Source organism: Lutra lutra, chromosome 18, assembly GCF_902655055.1.
Source record: "Lutra lutra chromosome 18, mLutLut1.2, whole genome shotgun sequence".
NCBI lineage: Eukaryota > Metazoa > Chordata > Mammalia > Carnivora > Mustelidae > Lutra > Lutra lutra.
Genome location: NC_062295.1, coordinates 3,182,852 through 3,202,080, shown reverse-complemented (window position 1 = coordinate 3,202,080; position 19,229 = coordinate 3,182,852). Strand labels below are relative to the sequence as shown.

Genomic DNA, 19,229 nt, shown 5'->3' with positions numbered 1-19,229 from the left:
TGTGGGCCATTACATGAAGAGCTGATCAAGACCTGCATAAATAAAGGGAAAAAAACTGACAAGAGGAAATGTAGGGAGAAGCTAAATATGTTATTACCGAAATCATTGCACATTTAAATTACTATCAAATCCTTTTGGTCTTTTACCTTCAGGATGTTAGATTGTGATTACCCAGCACAGGCAAGGGCTGGTGCGTTCATCCCCGGGTGGGGATTTATTTTATTAAGCTACCAGGCACTTATAACATGTGGTTTATTTCTCACAATAACTTGACACATTAGGTGACTTTGTCCCCATTTTCCAGATGAGGAAGCTGAAGTTCAGAGAAGTTAAGGAAGCTGCCTGTGGTCACACAGCTAGTGATCAGCAGGGTTTGAACCCTGGCCTCCCTCACTGCCAGGCACGCTCTTCCTGCCAGGCCTCAGTACTTTTCTGAATGGCACATAGTTTTGGAAAGTAATTTGATGATCTGCAAAAATGTTCATAGCCTTTGACCTAATAATTCTATTTTTGCTTCTCTACCGAGGGGATAATTCAGCATATGATAAAGACCACCTACCCCAAAATACTGATCACAATGAATGATGACACTGAAAGTTCATCAGCAACTTCAGTTGCCAATAAAAAGAAATGAATTAAATTGTGGTCAGATGCTTAAATATTACCGCTGTTATGATGCAGGGATAAGAAAAATGCTTCTCATGTGAAATTGCGTTTGTCTTGGAGGTAGGCAGTTCATTATATAGATGGAAAAAATGTAAGATATGTCATAGTTATGATCTGGTAAAGAGTGATGAATGACTTTTTTTCTGTTTCTACAATTAAAAAATCAAATCTCTGTGGACACATAGACACTGGGAAGGAGATTTAAAGTATGGAACAAAGGCAGAATGCAAATGTGTTTCTATGATGATCACAACTATAGTATTTAAAATAAAACACTTGGCTTTTTTTTAAAGTAAACTTTCTTATTGATGAATATATAACATGTGCACATAAAAGTGTCCAGATATAAGAACACAGCTCAGTGAATTTTCACAAGTGAGCACACCCCATTAACTGCCACTTGGACCAAGAAAATAGGGACCCGAGAAGTACCCTCTGTGTCCCAGCGTGGTGACTTCCCCAGCCTCACATCTGTAGGCATAGATTTTAATTAAATGGCACTGAAATATACCAAAATGTTAACAAATTCCATGTTAAGCTTGGTTAACTAAGGTTAGGACTATAAGTGATCTTTGTTTTCTGTTTTTTTGTTTTAATCCCTCTTTTCCATGATAATGAATTGTACTATATTTTACTCTAACTTCCAATTATGACTTAATGTCCAACTGTCAAGCCATAAATTGACTCTTGCATTTAGTCTCATAAAGTTCCTCTTTTTGGAACTGACCTTTGCTATTTGAATTTAGGAATGAGACCACCATCTTTGTTCCTTCTGTAGTGGAAAGAGAAATACCGGTTATTGATGGGAAGTGATTCTCTTTCCTACTTGTTCCAGATCTCTGTTGTGTGGCAGCCCCTTGGCACTAAGTGTAAATCTGTGTATTGGGATTCCCCTTTTAAACAAGATGAAAACAGACATCACAGTCTGTTTCCCTTTCTGTCTCACACTGGCCTATGTTCCATAATTCCCTTCCTCTGTCCAGAGGATCTGGCCTGTTTCCCTCTCCAGAGTCAGGCCATGCTACAGTGAGGAAAGCAGGAGCAGCAGCCTGCTTGGGGAAAGCCAGATACAGCACCCATTTCTGCCACAGGGCTGCAAAGTCTGATTGGACTGTTAAGATGACGTTAAGCCTTTGTGATGTCTACGCATAAAGGGGGAGGTTCCTTGATGTTACCACTTTGGAGAAATAGAAAGAAAGTTCCCTCCTCATCCAACAAGATGGGCTCACCCAAGAGAAGACTTACTGCCTCCTCTTGCAGATTCTCTCCCTACTCTCAAGCGAGTTAGAAGGCATGTAAGGCTGGACACAAATCTGTTTCAGTCATCTAGAATAGTTAATTGTTTAGTACTTGAGATTTGTGATATGTATTGCCATTTGATTCAATGACAGAAGAATAGGTAAGTGTACTGTGTCTTACTGTATGGAGGCATTTTTTGGTTCTAGCTCACAGGGGACGAGTTATGGAACTTATGGCAGGGGTCCCAAAGACCACCCCTAGTAGTGGGAATTCACTAGGATTCAGGACTCCACCCAGAGTCGTATTCATGGCTGTGATTTGTCACAGTGAGAGGACACAAAGCAAAATTGGCAGCGAGTAAAGGTACATGAGGTAGGGTCCAGAGGAAACCAGGTGCCAGCTTTCGAGACTCCGGTCCCTGTGGCGTAGTCCAGGATGCCCTGAATTCCTCCAGCAGTGAGCTTGGACACTGCAGGTGACATGGTGTCCACCAGGGAGCCCATCAGAGACTCTATACCCAGGGTTTTTATTAGAGGCCGGTCACATAGGCATCTCTGCTGCAGGGACCAAAATTCCAGATGCTCAGAAGGAAGGCACACTCTAGACACAGTGGGAACCTACCTCCCCAGATCCAAGATCCTGAGGCCAGCCTCAGGCACTCTTGCCAGTAGGCCTTTCTCTGGATGGCAGCCTCAGACCTGCTATGTTAATGAGTCTTCTGCACAGAATCTGACGCCAGTAGGGACTTAGCGATACTCTAGCCCATCTTCAGTTTACATGTGAGGAAGTCGAGACCTAGAAATCTTGCCCAGGGTTCCAGAACTCTGCAGTGGTCCAGCTGGGACAGAGTCCTGGGATTCTTACTCCAAGGCCTGGGCTTTGTGACTGTACTTCATAGAGGACCATTATGGCCAGATTGGTCAAGTTCATTGTTTTTTATAATGTCCTTAGGTCACCGGCAACAGGAAAACGTATTCAATGCTCTGATTACAGAATTGAGTTTTTGGTGCCATGGAGATACCGAAACCAAGGATCCATCCATTTTATATATAATTTATACAGTGACTCGACCCATTGCCACGTAAAATCTAGAAGCCCATTCTATGTGCTTTAGAAGCACATCAGGGCCCAGAATTTATATGAACAGAGCAGTCACAGCTTTGTAAACAGAAGAAAGACAAGAAGTAAACCCAACGCTTGTTAACAGTGATGGCCTCTGGATGGTCAATAGTGGAGGAAACTTTTCTTCTCTCTACATTTTCCCGTAAATTTCTTCTGATGAAAATGTAGTACTATTGAGTGGAGAAATTAGCTGTAAAAAAGAAGCTTACCAAGGGACTGCGTTTGTGCTAATCTTCAGTCACAGCTATTGCTGGTCAGCACTGTCCAACTCTGGAAAGGGCCCCCTACCCCCCAGAAGCAGGCTGTTACTGGAGGGAACAGAAATGAGAGGGGCAATGTGCAAATTTTTACTGGAATCATGGATGTGCAGTGGTCGACGTGACTCAGCAGTTCCAACTCTGGTAGTTTATCCCGCAGACCAACTCCCTCCTATGCACAGGGTCGGCACAGTGGTGTTCCCTGGGGGTGAGGGATGGGCACAGCCCAAATGCCCAGGGTTGGAACTGATTGTTACAGTACATGCATGTATTAGAGTTTCTTGCAACCCACAAGAAAACCACAACTTTCCCACAGGAAAGATACTTATTTTATACTACTGTTTATGCTGTTTGAATTTCTCACAAGGTGCTACTCTTTATACATATTGGGGCAGTCAGTTAAGCATCCGACTCTTGATCTCAGTTCAGGTCTTGATCTCAGGGTTGTGAGTTCAATCATGCATGGAACTCCATGCTGGGTCCAGAGTCTACTTTAAAAAAAAAAAAAAAAGTACACCTATTATTTGTAAAAATGTTAACATTGTCTTAAATGACTTTGACAAAACAAAACTAACCTACCAGAGGGTAATGGTACATTCGTGGACTTTTATACAAGTAGACAATATAGAATTTACACTAATTCTTTGTAAAATTACACATCTTTCAGAGCTAGTATGGTTACATAGGGACATGTCCTTATTCTGAGGAGATAGGGACTGAAATATTCAGGATCTAAGTGTCATGATATCATAATGTTCAGCAGGAAGGCTGTGTGTGCACGTGTGTGTGCTAACAGAGGGAAGGAGCAAAGCAGCCAAATGTCAGCCATTGTTGAATCCAGGAGAAGGGTGTACAAACGTATTACTAGTCTCTTAACTTTCCTATAGTGTTCCGAATTTTTGAAATAGAAGGTTGTTGGAAATGAAAAGATTTTTAAATTTCAAAGAGCTAACAGCTCCTGAAAAAGCAGTCGCCAAGTAGTTACTTAGAAATCAGTTACAAAAATCAGTCTTATCCGGCACCCCTTCAGCCAGCCAAAACGGCATCGGGTAGCTTTGTGGCTGCAGGTCGCTGACAAGTTGAACTCCACAGAACTTGGTGCAGAGGCTAGGTAGCTGGTCTGTTTCACAACCTGCAAGCCCTGAGCAGCAACCTCTTCCTTAAAAGATGCACTTAAGAAGGTACGTCCTTTCTCTTCTCTTTGCTCTCCAGTTCTGAGGGGAATCCGTGCAATAGTTCCTTGCCTCATGGTGGCGGAACAGCCAGCCTGATTGGCCAGGAGGTGGTTCTGGTCTTCTTTCTCCTGCTCTTGTTGGTCTGGTTCCTGAATCGAGAATTCGAGGTCAGCTACCGCCTGCACTACCATGGGGACGTGGAGGCAGACCTTCACCGCACCAAGATCCAGAGCATGAGGGACCAAGCCGACTGGCTGCTAAGGAACATCATCCCCTACCACGTGGCTGAGCAGCTGAAGGTCTCCCAGACCTACTCCAAGAACCACGACAGTGGAGGCGTCATCTTCGCCAGCATCGTCAACTTCAGTGAGTTCTACGAGGAGAACTACGAGGGGGGCAAGGAGTGCTACCGGGTCCTTAACGAGCTCATTGGGGATTTTGACGAGCTCCTGAGCAGGCCAGGCTACAGCAGCATCGAGAAGATCAAGACCATTGGGGCCACATACATGGCTGCATCGGGGCTGAATGGCGCCCAGTGCCAGGACGGTGGCCACCCACAGGAGCACCTGCAGGTCCTGTTCGAGTTTGCCAAGGAGATGATGCGTGTGGTGGACGACTTCAACAGCAACATGCTGTGGTTCAACTTCAAGCTCAGGGTCGGCTTCAACCATGGGCCACTCACAGCAGGGGTCATCGGCACCACCAAGCTGCTATATGACATCTGGGGCGACACTGTCAACATCGCCAGCAGGATGGACAGCACAGGGGTGGAGTGCCGCATCCAGGTGAGTGAGGAGAGCTACCGTGTCCTGAGCAAGATGGGCTACGACTTCGACTACCGGGGGACAGTGAATGTGAAGGGCAAGGGCCAGATGAAGACCTACTTGTACCCAAAGTGCATGGACAGCGGGGCCGTGCCGCAGCACCAGCTGTCCATCTCCCCAGACATCCGAGTCCAGGTGGACGGCAGCATCGGGCGGTCTCCCACGGACGAGATCGCCAACCTGGTGCCTTCTGTACAGAATGCGGACAAGACGTCTCTGGGTTCTGAAAACAACATGCAGGCCAAGGACGCTCACCTGTCCTCTAACAGGCCGTGGAAGGAGCCCGTCAAACCCGAAGAGAGGTCTCGATTTGGCAAAGCCATAGAGAAAAGCGACTGTGAAGAAGTGGGCGTGGAAGAAGCCAGCGAACTCACCAGGCTCAACATTTCCAAGAGCGTGTGACACAGCGCCCGTCGCTGCCACGGTGCTCTGTTCCTCGAAACAGTTGAGTTTGTATTCGCCTGCTGTGTGTCCTGAGCACCACAGCCTCCGTCGCCGGGCGCAGCACCTCGTGGTCGTTGCCCTGACGTCTGCGTGCACCACGCACATCCGTCTCTCTGCTTTTTCTCCCCTGGAGCCCCATCCCCTGGGTGTGACAGTCAGCAGCGTGGAGAACAAGTGCCTTCAGGGGCTGACCGCGGCCTCGCGTCCGGGGACAGAGGCGGCCCGTGGAGATCGTGGCATGGGGTATTGCTGGACTTTTTAAACAAAAGCTGTGGTTAAGATATCATTTTATTGCTTTTTCTCACAAGGCAGTTTGGGGTTTTGTTTTGTTTTTGCTAGTACAATGTTTTTGCGTTTTTTTCTTGTATACATGCTAGTGTTTTCCAGTGACCTGACCTTTCTGTGTAAACATGTACACGCACACACTTTCATTCATGAATCTGAGATCAAGTGCCAGTAACTCACTGTGAGGGGAGGTGGGGGGCCGTGGGCTGCAAGCAGCCGCCAGCCAGGACGGCCCACGCACTACCCCCAACCTGCGCCTTCCAGAGCACCTGGGGCCTCGGGCTGTCAGGGCTTCCTCCCCGTGCAGGCCAAGATTGCAGATGCTAGCCAGGAGCAGAGCTCGTGAACCCAGGTCCAAGGTATTTAGAAGCCGTGTTTCATTCTGCCCTGGACACCGAGGGGTCTTCCAGCTGGGAGCAAAGGGGTTTGTCTTTGAAGCTGAATCCTCGGAGAGGGAAACTCAAAATAAATGTCTGAGGGTTGCATTTATTTATTTATTTATTTATCAGGGAATGTGTGTCTTGGGGGAGGAGCAGCCAGGTCCTTCCGGCAAAGGGACATAGACTGGGTTGGGGAGAGGGGGTCTGCAGGGGGCACAGCGGAAGCATGAGAAGATGTCTGTTAGTGCTTTGGCCGCTCTGGGCCACCACTCCACACAGGGGCTGAGCAAGGTCTGACCAGGCCTGGCCAGCGTGCCCTGGGATGGCCCTGGGACAGAGATGCTCTCAGCCGTGGTTCTGAAACCTTATGGGCACTGCCACTTCTGTCCCGTGGGCTGCGGATCTGTGCCCTTGGGGCCTCCCCACTGCAGGGATTGAGGCAGAGCCCTGCCCCACTTGAGGCAGGAGGTCTGGGCCAAGCGCAGTGGTGGGCAGGCAGTGCCAGTGGCTTTGGCTTGTATACACCCGAGAAGTTCCTCATCCTTTCCCACTCTTGGCTTGTGCAGGGCCTGTGTGCAGCAGTCTTGAACCTGGTGAATCCCAGCCCTCTTTCACCGGCTTTCTCTTGCTGTGTGTAGAGACAGAATCAGCCGCATGCACGAGGTGTCAACCCAGGACAAGTAGAAAAAACCTAAGGGAAATCACTTGTGGTTATTTGTTGCTGATCCTGCCTGTGAGGACGTTTGGCCACATTGAGTCCGGAATGTACATGGAATTGAACTCAGGCCCATGTTGCCCTGTCATCGGCAAAGTTACTTTCAAGGTGACTCGAGCATACGGTTCACAGGATAGTTTGAGAACTAGCTCCTTCTCTGTTTAAGGTCTTCACCGGCATACCCTGTGCATTTTCTTTTCGCTGCTCGATCTTTGTATAATGTCACATCTACATCAAGTCACATTATCAGTCTCCCCCCTCCCCAAATTCATCTAGAATCTGCCATTTCTGGGATCAGGAAATATGGATTCTGATGGGCCAGCTGCCCAGGGCGGGGGAACACACATGGAGTGGCCTCCCAACAATGCAGCCATAGCCAGGATCTTGACGTCCCAGGGAGTCGAGGCATTCTCAGTAACTAAGATCTTCCTTCAGGCTTTATTGTCAGTTTGTTGGTCTTCCAATGCTGGAGGAAGGATGGTGTGACAATACCTCTTGCTTCTAAAGAATGTATTCTTCTAAGAAACCACAGAGTTTTTATTTTTATTTTTATTTTAAAACACTACCCGACACCGTCCTTGTCCATAGGGACTGTGGGCATGTTAGAGGCTTCTCCCATCAGTGTTAAGGCATGTACTGGAGTGTGGGGCTCTCCTTCTGGCCTCTGCCCTCAGGCTCTGTAGCTCTGGCAGTGACGGGGCCAGGTGGTTGCCGATGGGCCGCCTGTGTCTCTGCTGTTCCACAAGGTTCATCTCTGCACATGCTTCCTCCCCTGTACATTCTCTTTTCCCTTCCCTTCCTGCAAAAGTGTTTGTGATTCCCGGCCCTGGGAAGCCGCGGACCTCAGGGAGAGGGTCTGAACGCCTGGTGATCTGGTCCAGCAGTGTGCACATCGGAGCCTTTGATGGTTGGCTCATCCAGAATTCCAAATTGTCTTTAAAAAAACAAAACAACACAACACCCCAAGCCTTCCTAAATCACCAGTACAGATGTTCTCGCTGAGCCACTACGTGGCTTGGGTCTTTCCCAGTTCCCTGCCCTGAAGCATACCTCAATGCAGGACCACAGAATCTGTGCCGCGGAAATGCCGTGCCTCCAGCTCCGCTGGCCCTGAACAGAGTCCCTGAGGACAGGCCCCTGAGCAGTGGTTCAAGTGCTGTCAGTACGACGGACATGCTCTTCACAGAGGCAATACCTCTTAAAAACTTAGGTCAGGAAGCAATACTTCAGAACTGAATGTGTGTAAATAGCCGCTTTGAGTTGCAATTGCTGTTTTCTTCTTGGCCCCAAGTCAGATCGAATTATACACACGTATATATACACATATATGTATATGTATATGTATATATATATAAACAAGCACACCTAATTTTATCCAGTGCAAACAAATGTAGAGCATCAGTTATGAAGCCCTTAAGTAGCTTGAAGAGTCACACTGATTATGCAACACCTGCACGCGACTCCATTAACACTGACTGCTCTCGAAGGCAGCACCTGCGCATTTGCACACGACACTGAGAGCCAGAGGGCCGCGTGCTTCCCGCCACGTGGACTGTAACAATGTGTAGTTTCCAAAGATCTGTCTGCGTCTGCATTTCTAGATTTTTGAGGTAAGCGGTTTTTGGCTGGTTGTTTCAGAAAATCACATCATGCCTAGAACCTGAAATTAAATTGACGAGAACCAACTGTTTGCATTTTCCATCTTTTCTTCACTCTGCTCTTTTTAAACTGTTAATTCTAATTATTTCAGAATGCATCCACTCAAGAAATGGATATTAAAATATTCTAAAATCTAAATATTTGATGCCTGGTATTTCCTCGTTGAAAAGATCAGTTTGCACTTCAGAAATTAGGGCATTCCTTATTCCCTGAGATTTGTGGCTGGAAATAAGAAGATTTACCTTTCTTTCACATTATGACTTTAAAAACAAGATGACTAAAAAAACAAAAAAAAAACAGAACTATCCTATTTATGTATGTGGTTTCTTTTTGTCTAATGGACATATTTGCTACAGTTAACTTCAGTTGAAAAATTTTATTTTTATATGGAACTTTAACAAAAATAAAAAGCAAGTCGCAGGACAAGTTTGGCTTGCAATGATATCCCTATTTTATTAGGCCTTCGATATAGTTTTTCCTGCAAGACCTTAGGGGAAGGAATTGACCAAGAAAATGAAGGCGGTTTTCTGAAAGGACACAGCTACACAGCCTGTCCTCACAAAGTTCCTGGGGGTGTCCACATCAGGGGAAGTCACACACCCATCTCAGAATCCATTTAAAGTCATAGAGCCTCTTCCCAGAAACCATACATGCTGTTTGTACACATCTTGGGCGTTCACAACACCTCCAGATCCGAAGCAAAACTGTAGAGCTGTTGGGGTATAGTGCCTTCTCCCCAATGAAGTCTTTCCTGGTGACTGCAGTATTTGTCAGCAACTTCAGAGCACAGGACCCTCTTGAAGACTCAGCAGAGGGAGGTGAAGATATGGTCCCTCATCCTTGTTCATCCCCTAAAGAGGGATCAAGCTTCTAGGTTGTTCTCTGCTGGAACATGGCGCCTATGAGGGCCCTACTGGTTGACGTGGGTGTCCTTCCCTTCCACGCCCTAGGAACCTTTCTGGAGGTTAGAGAGTCATGGTCTGTGCTGCACTGAAGGTCATGTGAGAAGGTGGGTCTCTACTAGGAGGGATACCCTGGGGACTTTTGAAGACTTGGCATTCACGAAAGAATTTTGCAGTGAGACTCAGATCTTAGCTTTTGTGATTTCTCTCTTGCATGTGGTTACTTTTCTCTTCTGTGGGGAATCTCCTTGTGGCCCACCTGGAATAGATCCCAAGGGCCAGGTAAAGAAAGCTAAGTGGGGAAGAGGTAAGAGGAAGCGATTAAGAAAGGTACACACTTGCACACCTTATATGTGTAAATTAAAATCCTCCCCAAGTGTCTATTTTTATATAGTTCCTACGTGAAAATTATTATTTTTAATTACATGACTCCAAAGAGTTGTCACTATATATTAGAGTAACGTAAGTTTGGGGAATTCTCCCTGTTCCTGTTGGGCCTGGACGCCAGAAGGAGAAGCAAATTAAGTGGTTGTGTATCAAGAGTCCAGCGCCTCCTGAAATCTCAGTCATTGAAAACAGTGATCTTAACCTTTCTTAACTCACGGAGCCTTTGATAATTTGATGACAGTTGTGTCTCTTCTCTCCAGAAAACAAACACACACACACACATACACAACAAAAATAAACCATCTTAATGTTGCATACAATTTCAGGAGTCCCCAGATTCAGATAAGGTGCCCCCAATCTGCAACGACTAAGGAATGCTGATTTTTCTATTGTAACTCTCTGCAGGCAAGGTTCCCAAGCATTTCCGGACTCTATTGGAAATATGTCTCACCATGTTAATGCTGGTTTGTTTGCATATGCATTCCCAAGCAAATGATATTTTCGTGTATTATGTTTGAGTTCTGTTTAAGTATATTCAAGGAGCCACTCAAAGGACTTCACAGTTTCGTAAAGTTAGAGTCTTCCCAACAGATGAACACTCAGCCAGTATTTGCTGAGCGACAACGATGTGCCAAATAATGCCAAATGTCCCTTTCTTTGGACCATTCAAGTTGTTGTGAGGCTGGAGTATATTCCAACAACAGCCGTGATTAGAGACACTGCTTCTCCTGTTGCTTTCCCGCTGCGAATTCTTCAGTAAACGGAAGGGCACTTCCAGGTAGCTGAGCTGGCACAGCGACAGCCTCTCCTTGCTGACGTTCTTACGCAGTGGGTTCTCAGAGTCATCCATAAACAAAAAGGTGATTTTTGTACTCATGGTCGTAAGGAGCGTTCAGACTTTGAAGAAAGAGCAACGCGTGAGAAGCAGAGAAAACAGCTTGCACCCGTATCATGTTGATCCCTCACGGGGAAAGCAGCTACTCCAAGTACAACCCATGAAATCATCTGTTTTATTTTTAAAACCATCCTCTCCAGACGGCAGGTGGAGCCCCAGCATGAGGGTCTCAGAACAAGGCACTGGCTTGAACTGACTTGGCTGGAGGGAGCCTCTCTGAAATAGCACCACACTGAGAGAAGTAACTGGGAGGGAGCGGGGGGCCAGAGGTCTCTGCCCATCCCATCTCTGCCCTGGGCCCTGTCACCAGGCAAGGCAGCGGCTTCTGGCAGGGGACACTCTTCTGAACAAATTGCTCTCTCTTGTCTTCATCTTTCTCTGACTTTCTTGCCCTTCTCAGCAAAGAAAATTCTTGCCACGTAGGTTGGAAGGCCAGCGAATGGTGTCAGAAAGGAGGCATTGTTTGGATTTGTCCACATGATCCTGGGAAAAGGAAGCAGAATGGGAAAGGGAAGAGCTGCACACCTGCACACTTGCGGGACTGACTCCCTAGTGACACAGTGTGCCCAAGGCCAACCTCACAGCTCACCTCGCCCTTCCCTGGAAAGATCTCCATTCACGTTCTCCCCAGCTTCCAGCCTCTCGGGTCTCCAACACTGGCCTCTTGGGAGGCCTCCCACAACGACCAGCCAGCCCCACCTCATGGACAGCCATGCCTCTCCAAGGACACAGGTGCCTCCACTCTACCTGCTTCCCACCCCCTTCCACTGCCCTCTTTGACCTCCCAAGTAGGTTTCAGTTCCATGCCATATGCCGTCCTCACTGTCTAACTTCAGGAGTACAGATAACCCTACAACAACACAGCGAGCTGCTGTTTTACTGATTGAAAGAAGCTAACCCTTTGGCCTCTACATTCAGTTCTCACCTAGGCAAACATGTCTGTGCCCGTCAAGCAGTTTCCCGTTACAGCTTTCCACGAAGGAACTCAAAACACAGGGGACCCCTTTGGTCTTCAGGATGCCTCACCTATGTGGATAGGCAGAGGTGTTTTTTCTGTACAACAGATCACAGAGCATAGCTGAGGGGGTTGCCCCAGTCCACCTGGTTGCTGCCCACAGTTCCTGGCTGCAGAGCTGGACCCTGGAGCGTGCTGCCAAGTCCACGTGACTGCCTGTCATGGCCTCCCCCTTCCTTGCCAGGAAAGAACAAAGAATCCGGGTGGTGGAGTGGGTCATCGTGCAATTAAATGGTGAAATTAGACACCAGGTCCCCAAGCACCCAACAAGGTAAAATAAATCTTCCCTTCTCTCCCTCTCCCCTTCTTTTTTGTAAGACTGGCTACTTGAATTAAATGTGGAGTATTTAAGCTATCACCTAGTGTGCGCCTAGAATGGAGACATTTCGAAATTGTTCCAGGGACTGCATGGACTGGTGTCTGTGTGCTAACCAAGAGCGCCATGGGAACGCAAAGTTTGCAACTTGTCCGTGCCTTCAGAAAGATCTGTGGAAAGCGCAGGTTATGTTGCTGTCCTGTCCTCCTGCAAATGGAACAGAAACAGATCGCGTACCTTTAACACAAAATCAGGTTCCTCCCTGCAACTGTTAACCACACAATAAATTCTTTATATGTATAATGTTAGGTCATTTTAAAAACACCTTTATCATACATCTGTACATTTCTAGTGTTTCAGGGAACTATTAGAGGGAAAGAAAAGTATAACTCAGCTGTTTAACTTGAAGTATCATAGAATGTAATTGCAATTTCCTCCCATTTGGGGCTCCTGGGTAAAAAGTGGACTTTGTTGGCTATTCACAAAGGACTGAGGAAGCCAGTAGTTTAATTTTTAGTGGCAAGTCTTGTGTGCTGGGTTGGTGGAACTTTTCTTTGGTAATTTTGGTTTGCCAGAATGTTACCTCTTCCTCCTCAAGAGAAGGCTTCTGAGGCGTCACAGATATGTTTGGAATTTTCATTTAACACAGAAGAATATGGCTGAATATTGTCCCAATCTCCTGTTTCTATTATTAATTGCATGTTGTGTTGTACTTTCTTAGAAATTTCAGTCAAGGACTTCTGTAGACTTCTGAAGCACTTTAATCTACCATGATACCGGGAGAGCATTTGGATTTGTTTGTTTGTTTGTTTTTAATGTTGAAAAATGTAATTTACATGAACTTCCAAGAAATTAGTTCAATTTAAACCTAACAAGATAAGATAAAACTATGTGTGTTTGTTGCAGGAGGGGGGGGGATTTGAAGCAGTCGTCCAGATAATTTAAGATAAAAGCATCCTTATCCCTAAAATATTTCTAATGAGACAAAGTAAATTGATTGCACCGATCACATCATAATCCAAATTCTTCCATTCACGTTTCTTGCGTAGCCAAAACAAGGGGTCACCTCAACGCTTTCAGTATCTCCTCTCCAAACTTCCTCATCTCCTTCTTCAGCTGCCCGTTTTGTCGGCAGAATGACAGGAGGCACAGATCTGTGTGCTGTGAGACCAAACCTAACGTGTTCTAGAGAACCCACTATCTGATCGTTACTCAAATTCCCAGAGAGTCTACCTGCCTTCCCAACTGGTGGCTCCTGCCACCGCCTCCCTCTGTCATCAGTGCCTCTGTCATCAGTGCCCACAGCAGCCGCCCTTTCGATGTCTTTTAGCAGGAGCACAGCCAGGCCAGTGTGAACGTCTCATGTGCCCTCAGACAGTTGGGCAGTGAGGAACAGAATGGCCACCCTTCCCCTAGTTCCTCTGCCATGCAAGAAGACAATCTCTAAGCACCTACACTGCACCAAGCCTCCTGCTGCCTCCTTGTCTTCTTGGTGAACTCTGGCATCCTTCATGTCGTGCTTGTCACACTCCGCCCCCCCCCACACATCGGTACCTCACACACTGGCCCACCTTCCAATGCTCCAAGCCCCTCGCATAAACTGTCACAAGGTCCTAGGTGAAGCCTGTGGCACCCACCACCCTTCAGGAAATAATCTGCAAGACCCTTCTGGTTTTAGCTCCAAGAAGCTGCCAGAGCAGCGAGCTGAGAATTGCGAGTCTAAACTGAGCTCACAAAGTGGATATTCGAGGGCCATCCTGGGCAGCAGCAAGCCTGACTCTCAGAGAACCCCACCAAACCCCAGTATCCTGGGATCCCCAAAGCTGTCCTTGGACTTGGGGGAGGTCAGGGACAGAACAGAGGACCATCCGGGGACGCCCAGAGAAATGGATGTCAACAAAGAGCAGTTCACCAGCGTCCGTGACCCGGTACAGCAGGTCTTGGATCCCACACAGCCCTTTGCCACCTCTTCGACCCTCAAGTGCCACAGCTGCAGGTGTGTCATAAGCCATCAGGGTGCACCAGGCAGGGCGTCCAGGTGCACCCTCTTCACGATACAGCAACCAACAAAGCACCAGTCACAACACAAGGATGAGCATCCAGTGAAAAACCCAAAGCCTTAACATCCTCTTGGAAATCCTGTGTCAATTTCACGACCTGTAATGGACAGCATTTTAGGATGAGCCGTCCCTGAGATGATCCAGTTACTAAAATCAGCTTCCAACCGTCTCAATCCATGCAGTGATCCTTACACCAAAATTAGTTCTGTGAGGCACACAGGTCCTAATGGAACCCCACGCGCCAACATCGCCCCTTCCAGCTTTGTCCTGACGGGTTCCCCGGGCATAAGCTCCCCGTTCATGGTGGTGAGTCACTGTGGAGGGGCGACAGGGGTTTGTTCAAGCAGCCTTTTGACCTGTGGGTGGTCATACGTTCACCCAAAACGTATGCCTTCTTCCACACGTGCTGACGGAGAGCCTCATACGCATGAGCTTTGCTTCTTGCTTGTCATGAAATGCAGAAAGAAATCCCAGATTCTAATAATCTTTCCGTTCCAAAAGCATGGATAGCTTTCTTTTTAATCCAGTTTTCTAGAAACTGCTTGTGGCTCTTTCTTTGGTCCCCTCTGAACACATTCACTCCCTTCTTCTCTCTTCTGACAGACAAAAGCACCGATGAGAGGGGAACTCGAAGACTGTTTTCAGTTAAAGGGAAGGAGCCTAACTGTAAATAATAACTAGATACCTAAGAAACTGCTTATGCTTTGTCAACCACCAAAACCAGGAAGAATTGTATCTGTGAGATACCAAGCTATATCTGTATATAGATAGAAGCACATTATCTTTAATTCATTCCTACAGACCTTGTAATCTGTTGTATGCTCAACTGTTGGCCTGTATTAGAGAAAACTTCACACTAGACATGGAGAAGGCTGGGAAAATAATTCAAAATACAGTATAATTAACTCTGTTTTGTCGTTTGTTTATTCCGGGCTTGGCACAATTTCAAACAGAAAACGTGCTTCATAGAAATTATCAATCAGAAAGTGAGCTTATCTGCAGGAATCCTGAAACTGGACTCACAGAACTTACCCGCGTGTGTGCACGCACCACACAGGCCGTAGGGGTGGGAGGGGGGAGAAGGTGCTGCAGGCACCGTCAGTGCTCCCTAGCTGAGTCCACGTGTCAGGAACACACAGTGTGGCTGCAAGTTCCCAGGGCCTCAAATGCCAGCGTCGGGATTAGCGGGTTCATTGGCGCCTCTCTTCGGGCAGGAATGTGTGCAGACAGGCACGTAGAGAAAGAGCAAAGAAGTGTGCCCTCCCCGGGAGTGTCTCTCCTCACTCGGAGGGGAAGGTGCCACCCCTCTGAATCACAGGACACACCACGGCATGTCTGGTGCAAGCTTTCTCTGTGACTTCTCCAGAGTTTGTTCGACATCGAGCTGAGCTCACAGACAGGAGTGAACCAAAACTTGTTTTCTTTGGACTGCTTTGAGCAAAAATGGAAGAAAAGGGCTCATTTTTTCCAGTGATTTTTTTTTTTTAAATCAATAGTACAGATCCAAAGTAAGCATTTATTCACTGGCCCAGTTTCCCAATCTTTTCACTTGGAAGTGTGACTGCCAATTCCCTGGGTTGTAAGAATAGGCTGGAAACACAAGCTGAGGCGCCCGGAGTCATAGAAAGCTCTTTCCAAGTGTGGTTGGGTCAGCTTCCCTGGGCCGACTGTTAGGTGTGTACTTGTCAGCTCTGAGTCTGACTGTTTTTAGCTGGTGTTGTGTAAACAGGTGTGTGAAGCCGGCTGGTGAACAGGTGTGTGATGCTGGTTAGCAAACACGATACCAAGAGTAGCTGTGCTCCCTCCGGGAGGAGACCGGGCTTGTTTTCATTTTTGTTTTAAAATTCAGCCCAACTAGCTGGAAAGAGAATAGGCTTGCTCTCCTAGCCACTTAGTGATAGGCAAGGGAAGTAAGGAGAAGTCTTCCCATGTGCTTGTTAACAAAAGCCCTGTGGCAACTTTTTTTTTTTTTTTTCTGTCCATGAAGGAAACATTGTTCACCTTTTTTCCAGTTGCGAGTTTGTGGGAAAATAAGAAAGCGTTTCTTTAAATAGAATCATACCCAGGAAGGGACCCCTTTCCAACCCACTGGCTCTCCTGAATCGATATGGTCATCCAAGTTGGCCCCTAAGACCTTCCCCTTGAGGTTGGAGTCCATGGTTCCCTGCCCATTTGCACCTGAGAGACCACTGGATGCAGCCAGCACAGCAAGCCTGTAACATTTGCAAGGAGTGCCTGGGTGGCTCAGTGGGTTAAGCCTCTGCCTTCCGCTTAGGTCATGATCCCAGCGTCCTGGGATCAAGCCCCACATTAGGCTCTTTGCTCAGAGGGGGCTCTGCTTTTCTCTCCCTCCCTCTACCTGCCGCTCTGCCGCTCTGCCTGCTTTGTTCTCTGTCAAATAAATGAATAAAGTCTTAAAAAAGAAAGGAAGAAAACAAGAGAGGACCTTGTCTAACAAATTCTTACAGCCAAAGGGATCTGGGAGCAAATGCTAAAACTTGGGGATATCATTTTCAATTTTTATGCAGTATTAGTTGTTTTTTTTTTTTTAAGATTTTATTTATTTATTTGACAGAGATTACAAGTAGGCAGAGAGGCAGGCAGAGAGAGAGGGGAAAGCAGGCACCCCACCGAGGAGAGAGCCCGATGCGGGCTCTATCCCAGGACCCCGGGATCATGACTTGAGCCGAAGTCAGAGGCTTTAACCCTCTGAGCCACCCAGGCACCCCAAGCAGTATTAGTTTTAACGTATCCGTTTTTCTGGAAGCATTCGGTTTTGTTTTTCAATTAAATTAGTCACTCTGGTATGTCGGGAGGTAGTCATTTTAATTTCAAGGTTTTCATAAGTTTATAGGAACATAAAAATATGATGCCAATATAGAGTCCTCTGTTATCTTGTGGTTCGAGTGCCCACCGGTCTCGCACGTGTTGCCAGCGGTGGCTGACATCGGTCCTCGTCTTAAACAAGTCATACGTCTCCTTAGTCTGCTCACAGGGAAGCGTGACTGCCTGGAGACCGGAGAGCGGCTGGTAAAATGAGGCCGGCTCTGACTTGGATTCCCAGCCCCATGGAGGAGAATGCCCCCAAAAAGCACACATGCACTGCGGAGCTCTCGAGGACTAGACTTCGAAGCCGTCCTTCCAGCTCAGCAAATGTCATTCCGTTTCAGTCTGCTCACCCTTCCATTTGCAATAACCTGACAAAAACTGCCAGAATGAAAACAGGAATGTTTGTATGTGAAGGAGAAGTTGGCAGGCAGCCACAGGCTCAGAGGGCGAAAACTAATTCTGCTTTGTTTTTCTGTCAGTAGCTCCTGGGCTCCCCCCGACACACACACCCCACCCCTACTCTGCACAGGCAGAGCCTGAGCGCGGATTCTCACAGGTCGGAGGCATGCAGACCACGGACAGCCCTCGGAGGAGAAGCTGACTGGTAGAGGCCAAGGGAAATCCCTCTGCTCCTGAGCGGACCGCTTGCCCCCTTGTCCCACCTCTCAGCCCTTACAGGTGTGGTGTTCCACCCCCCCAACCCCCCGGGGCTGTCAGCTTCCTCAGCCCGTCTGCCGCACAGGGAACGTGGGCCTCAGGCCTTACGCCAACCCAGGGGAGTCCGTGAAGTCTGGCTTACCCAGCCTTCCTCCCCAAGGGGAGAGGATCCTCCACTGCACAGAGGGAAGAAGAAAAGAGAGAATAAAGGAAAGAGAGGAGAGGGAAGGAAAAAGAGGAGGCAGGCAAATGTCTTTACTACCTTTAAAATGCATTTGGATTTTCAAATGCATTTCTAGATCATATCTCCTGTGTGGTTAAGTGTCCTGCCCCCTCCTGGTAAGGCCCAAGGGGAGGGGGATCCCCTGTGGAGTTGTTTTGTTTTTTTGTTTAAGATTTTATCTACTTATTAGAGAGAGGAAAGAGACAGAGCACAAAGTAGTGGGAGGCAGCAAAGGGAGAAGGAGAAGCAGACTCCCTTCTGAGCAGGGAGCCTGACGCGGGTTTCGATCCGAGGACCCTGGGATCCTGACCCGAACCAAGGCAGAAGCTTGACTGACTGAGCCCCCCAGGCATCCCTCCCCTGTGGAGTTTTAAGCTGAACAATGGAAAGCACAGGGGTTCAGTTCCTTTCATTTCCTCCACTGCTGTGACCAGGTGGGCAGCCAACCATCCTTCTGATTTGGTGTGGGGGGGCGGGGTGAGAGCATCCTAATTTTCCAAACTGAGGAACAAGATTAGCCTGGGGCCAAACAGGGCTTGGAGAGAAGATTCAAGGCTCCCGAAGCACCTGCCCTTTGGGCCCCACCAGAAGAAGGAGTGGGGATAAGCAGTGAGAGTTCAGCCCCTTTCCAAGCTCTCCTGGAGGAGGTTGGGCTCAGAACTGGAAACCTCGACAGGACAGGGCAGCCAGTTAAGGAATCGGCGCTGCAGGAGAGACCCCTCACCATAGCAACATGTAGCCTAGCAGTGGGTCCTAGAATGTTCCAGAAACCTTAAAGCCTGGGGTGGGTGGGGAGAGAGGGCTCAGGAGCAGGTCCATGGCAGGAGAAAGGAGCGGTTGCATGAGGCCTTTTTCATGCAGAGTCCCAAGGCTATAAATACCTGGGCAGATGCCCAACAGCTGCTGCAGAGAACCCCTAGCCAGGGAGGCGTTGGGAAGGGTGCAGCAAGACAGTGTCCTGCCCTGGGGCAACTTCCGGCACCAGAGGAATCCTAGAGGCCACCTCCGCTGCTAGGCACCCCCTCCTTACACCAGCAACCCACAGCTGGTTCAAGAAGGGACAAAAGAGACGCAGGGTCTGCCGTGTGACCCTGCGTGGCTAAGGAGATTGTGTGCTGCCATGTCCATGTGTTTAGCCTAGCAGGGCTGGCATTTTTTTTTTTTTAAACCTTCTTACTT

At 47.8% G+C, this 19,229-nt stretch overlaps 1 protein-coding gene across 1 annotated transcript in view; it reads left to right on the top strand.

The window, feature by feature from the left end:
• The window catches only part of ADCY9 (adenylate cyclase 9), a 123,623-nt gene extending 108,372 nt beyond the window's left edge, over positions 1-15,251 (top strand). Inside the window, exon 11 of the mRNA XM_047714480.1 lies at positions 4,497-15,251. Coding sequence (XP_047570436.1) covers positions 4,497-5,685 — 1,189 coding nt within the window. The 3' untranslated portion in view covers positions 5,686-15,251. The remainder of the gene's footprint in view (positions 1-4,496) is intronic.
• Positions 15,252-19,229: the final 3,978 nt, after the last annotated feature.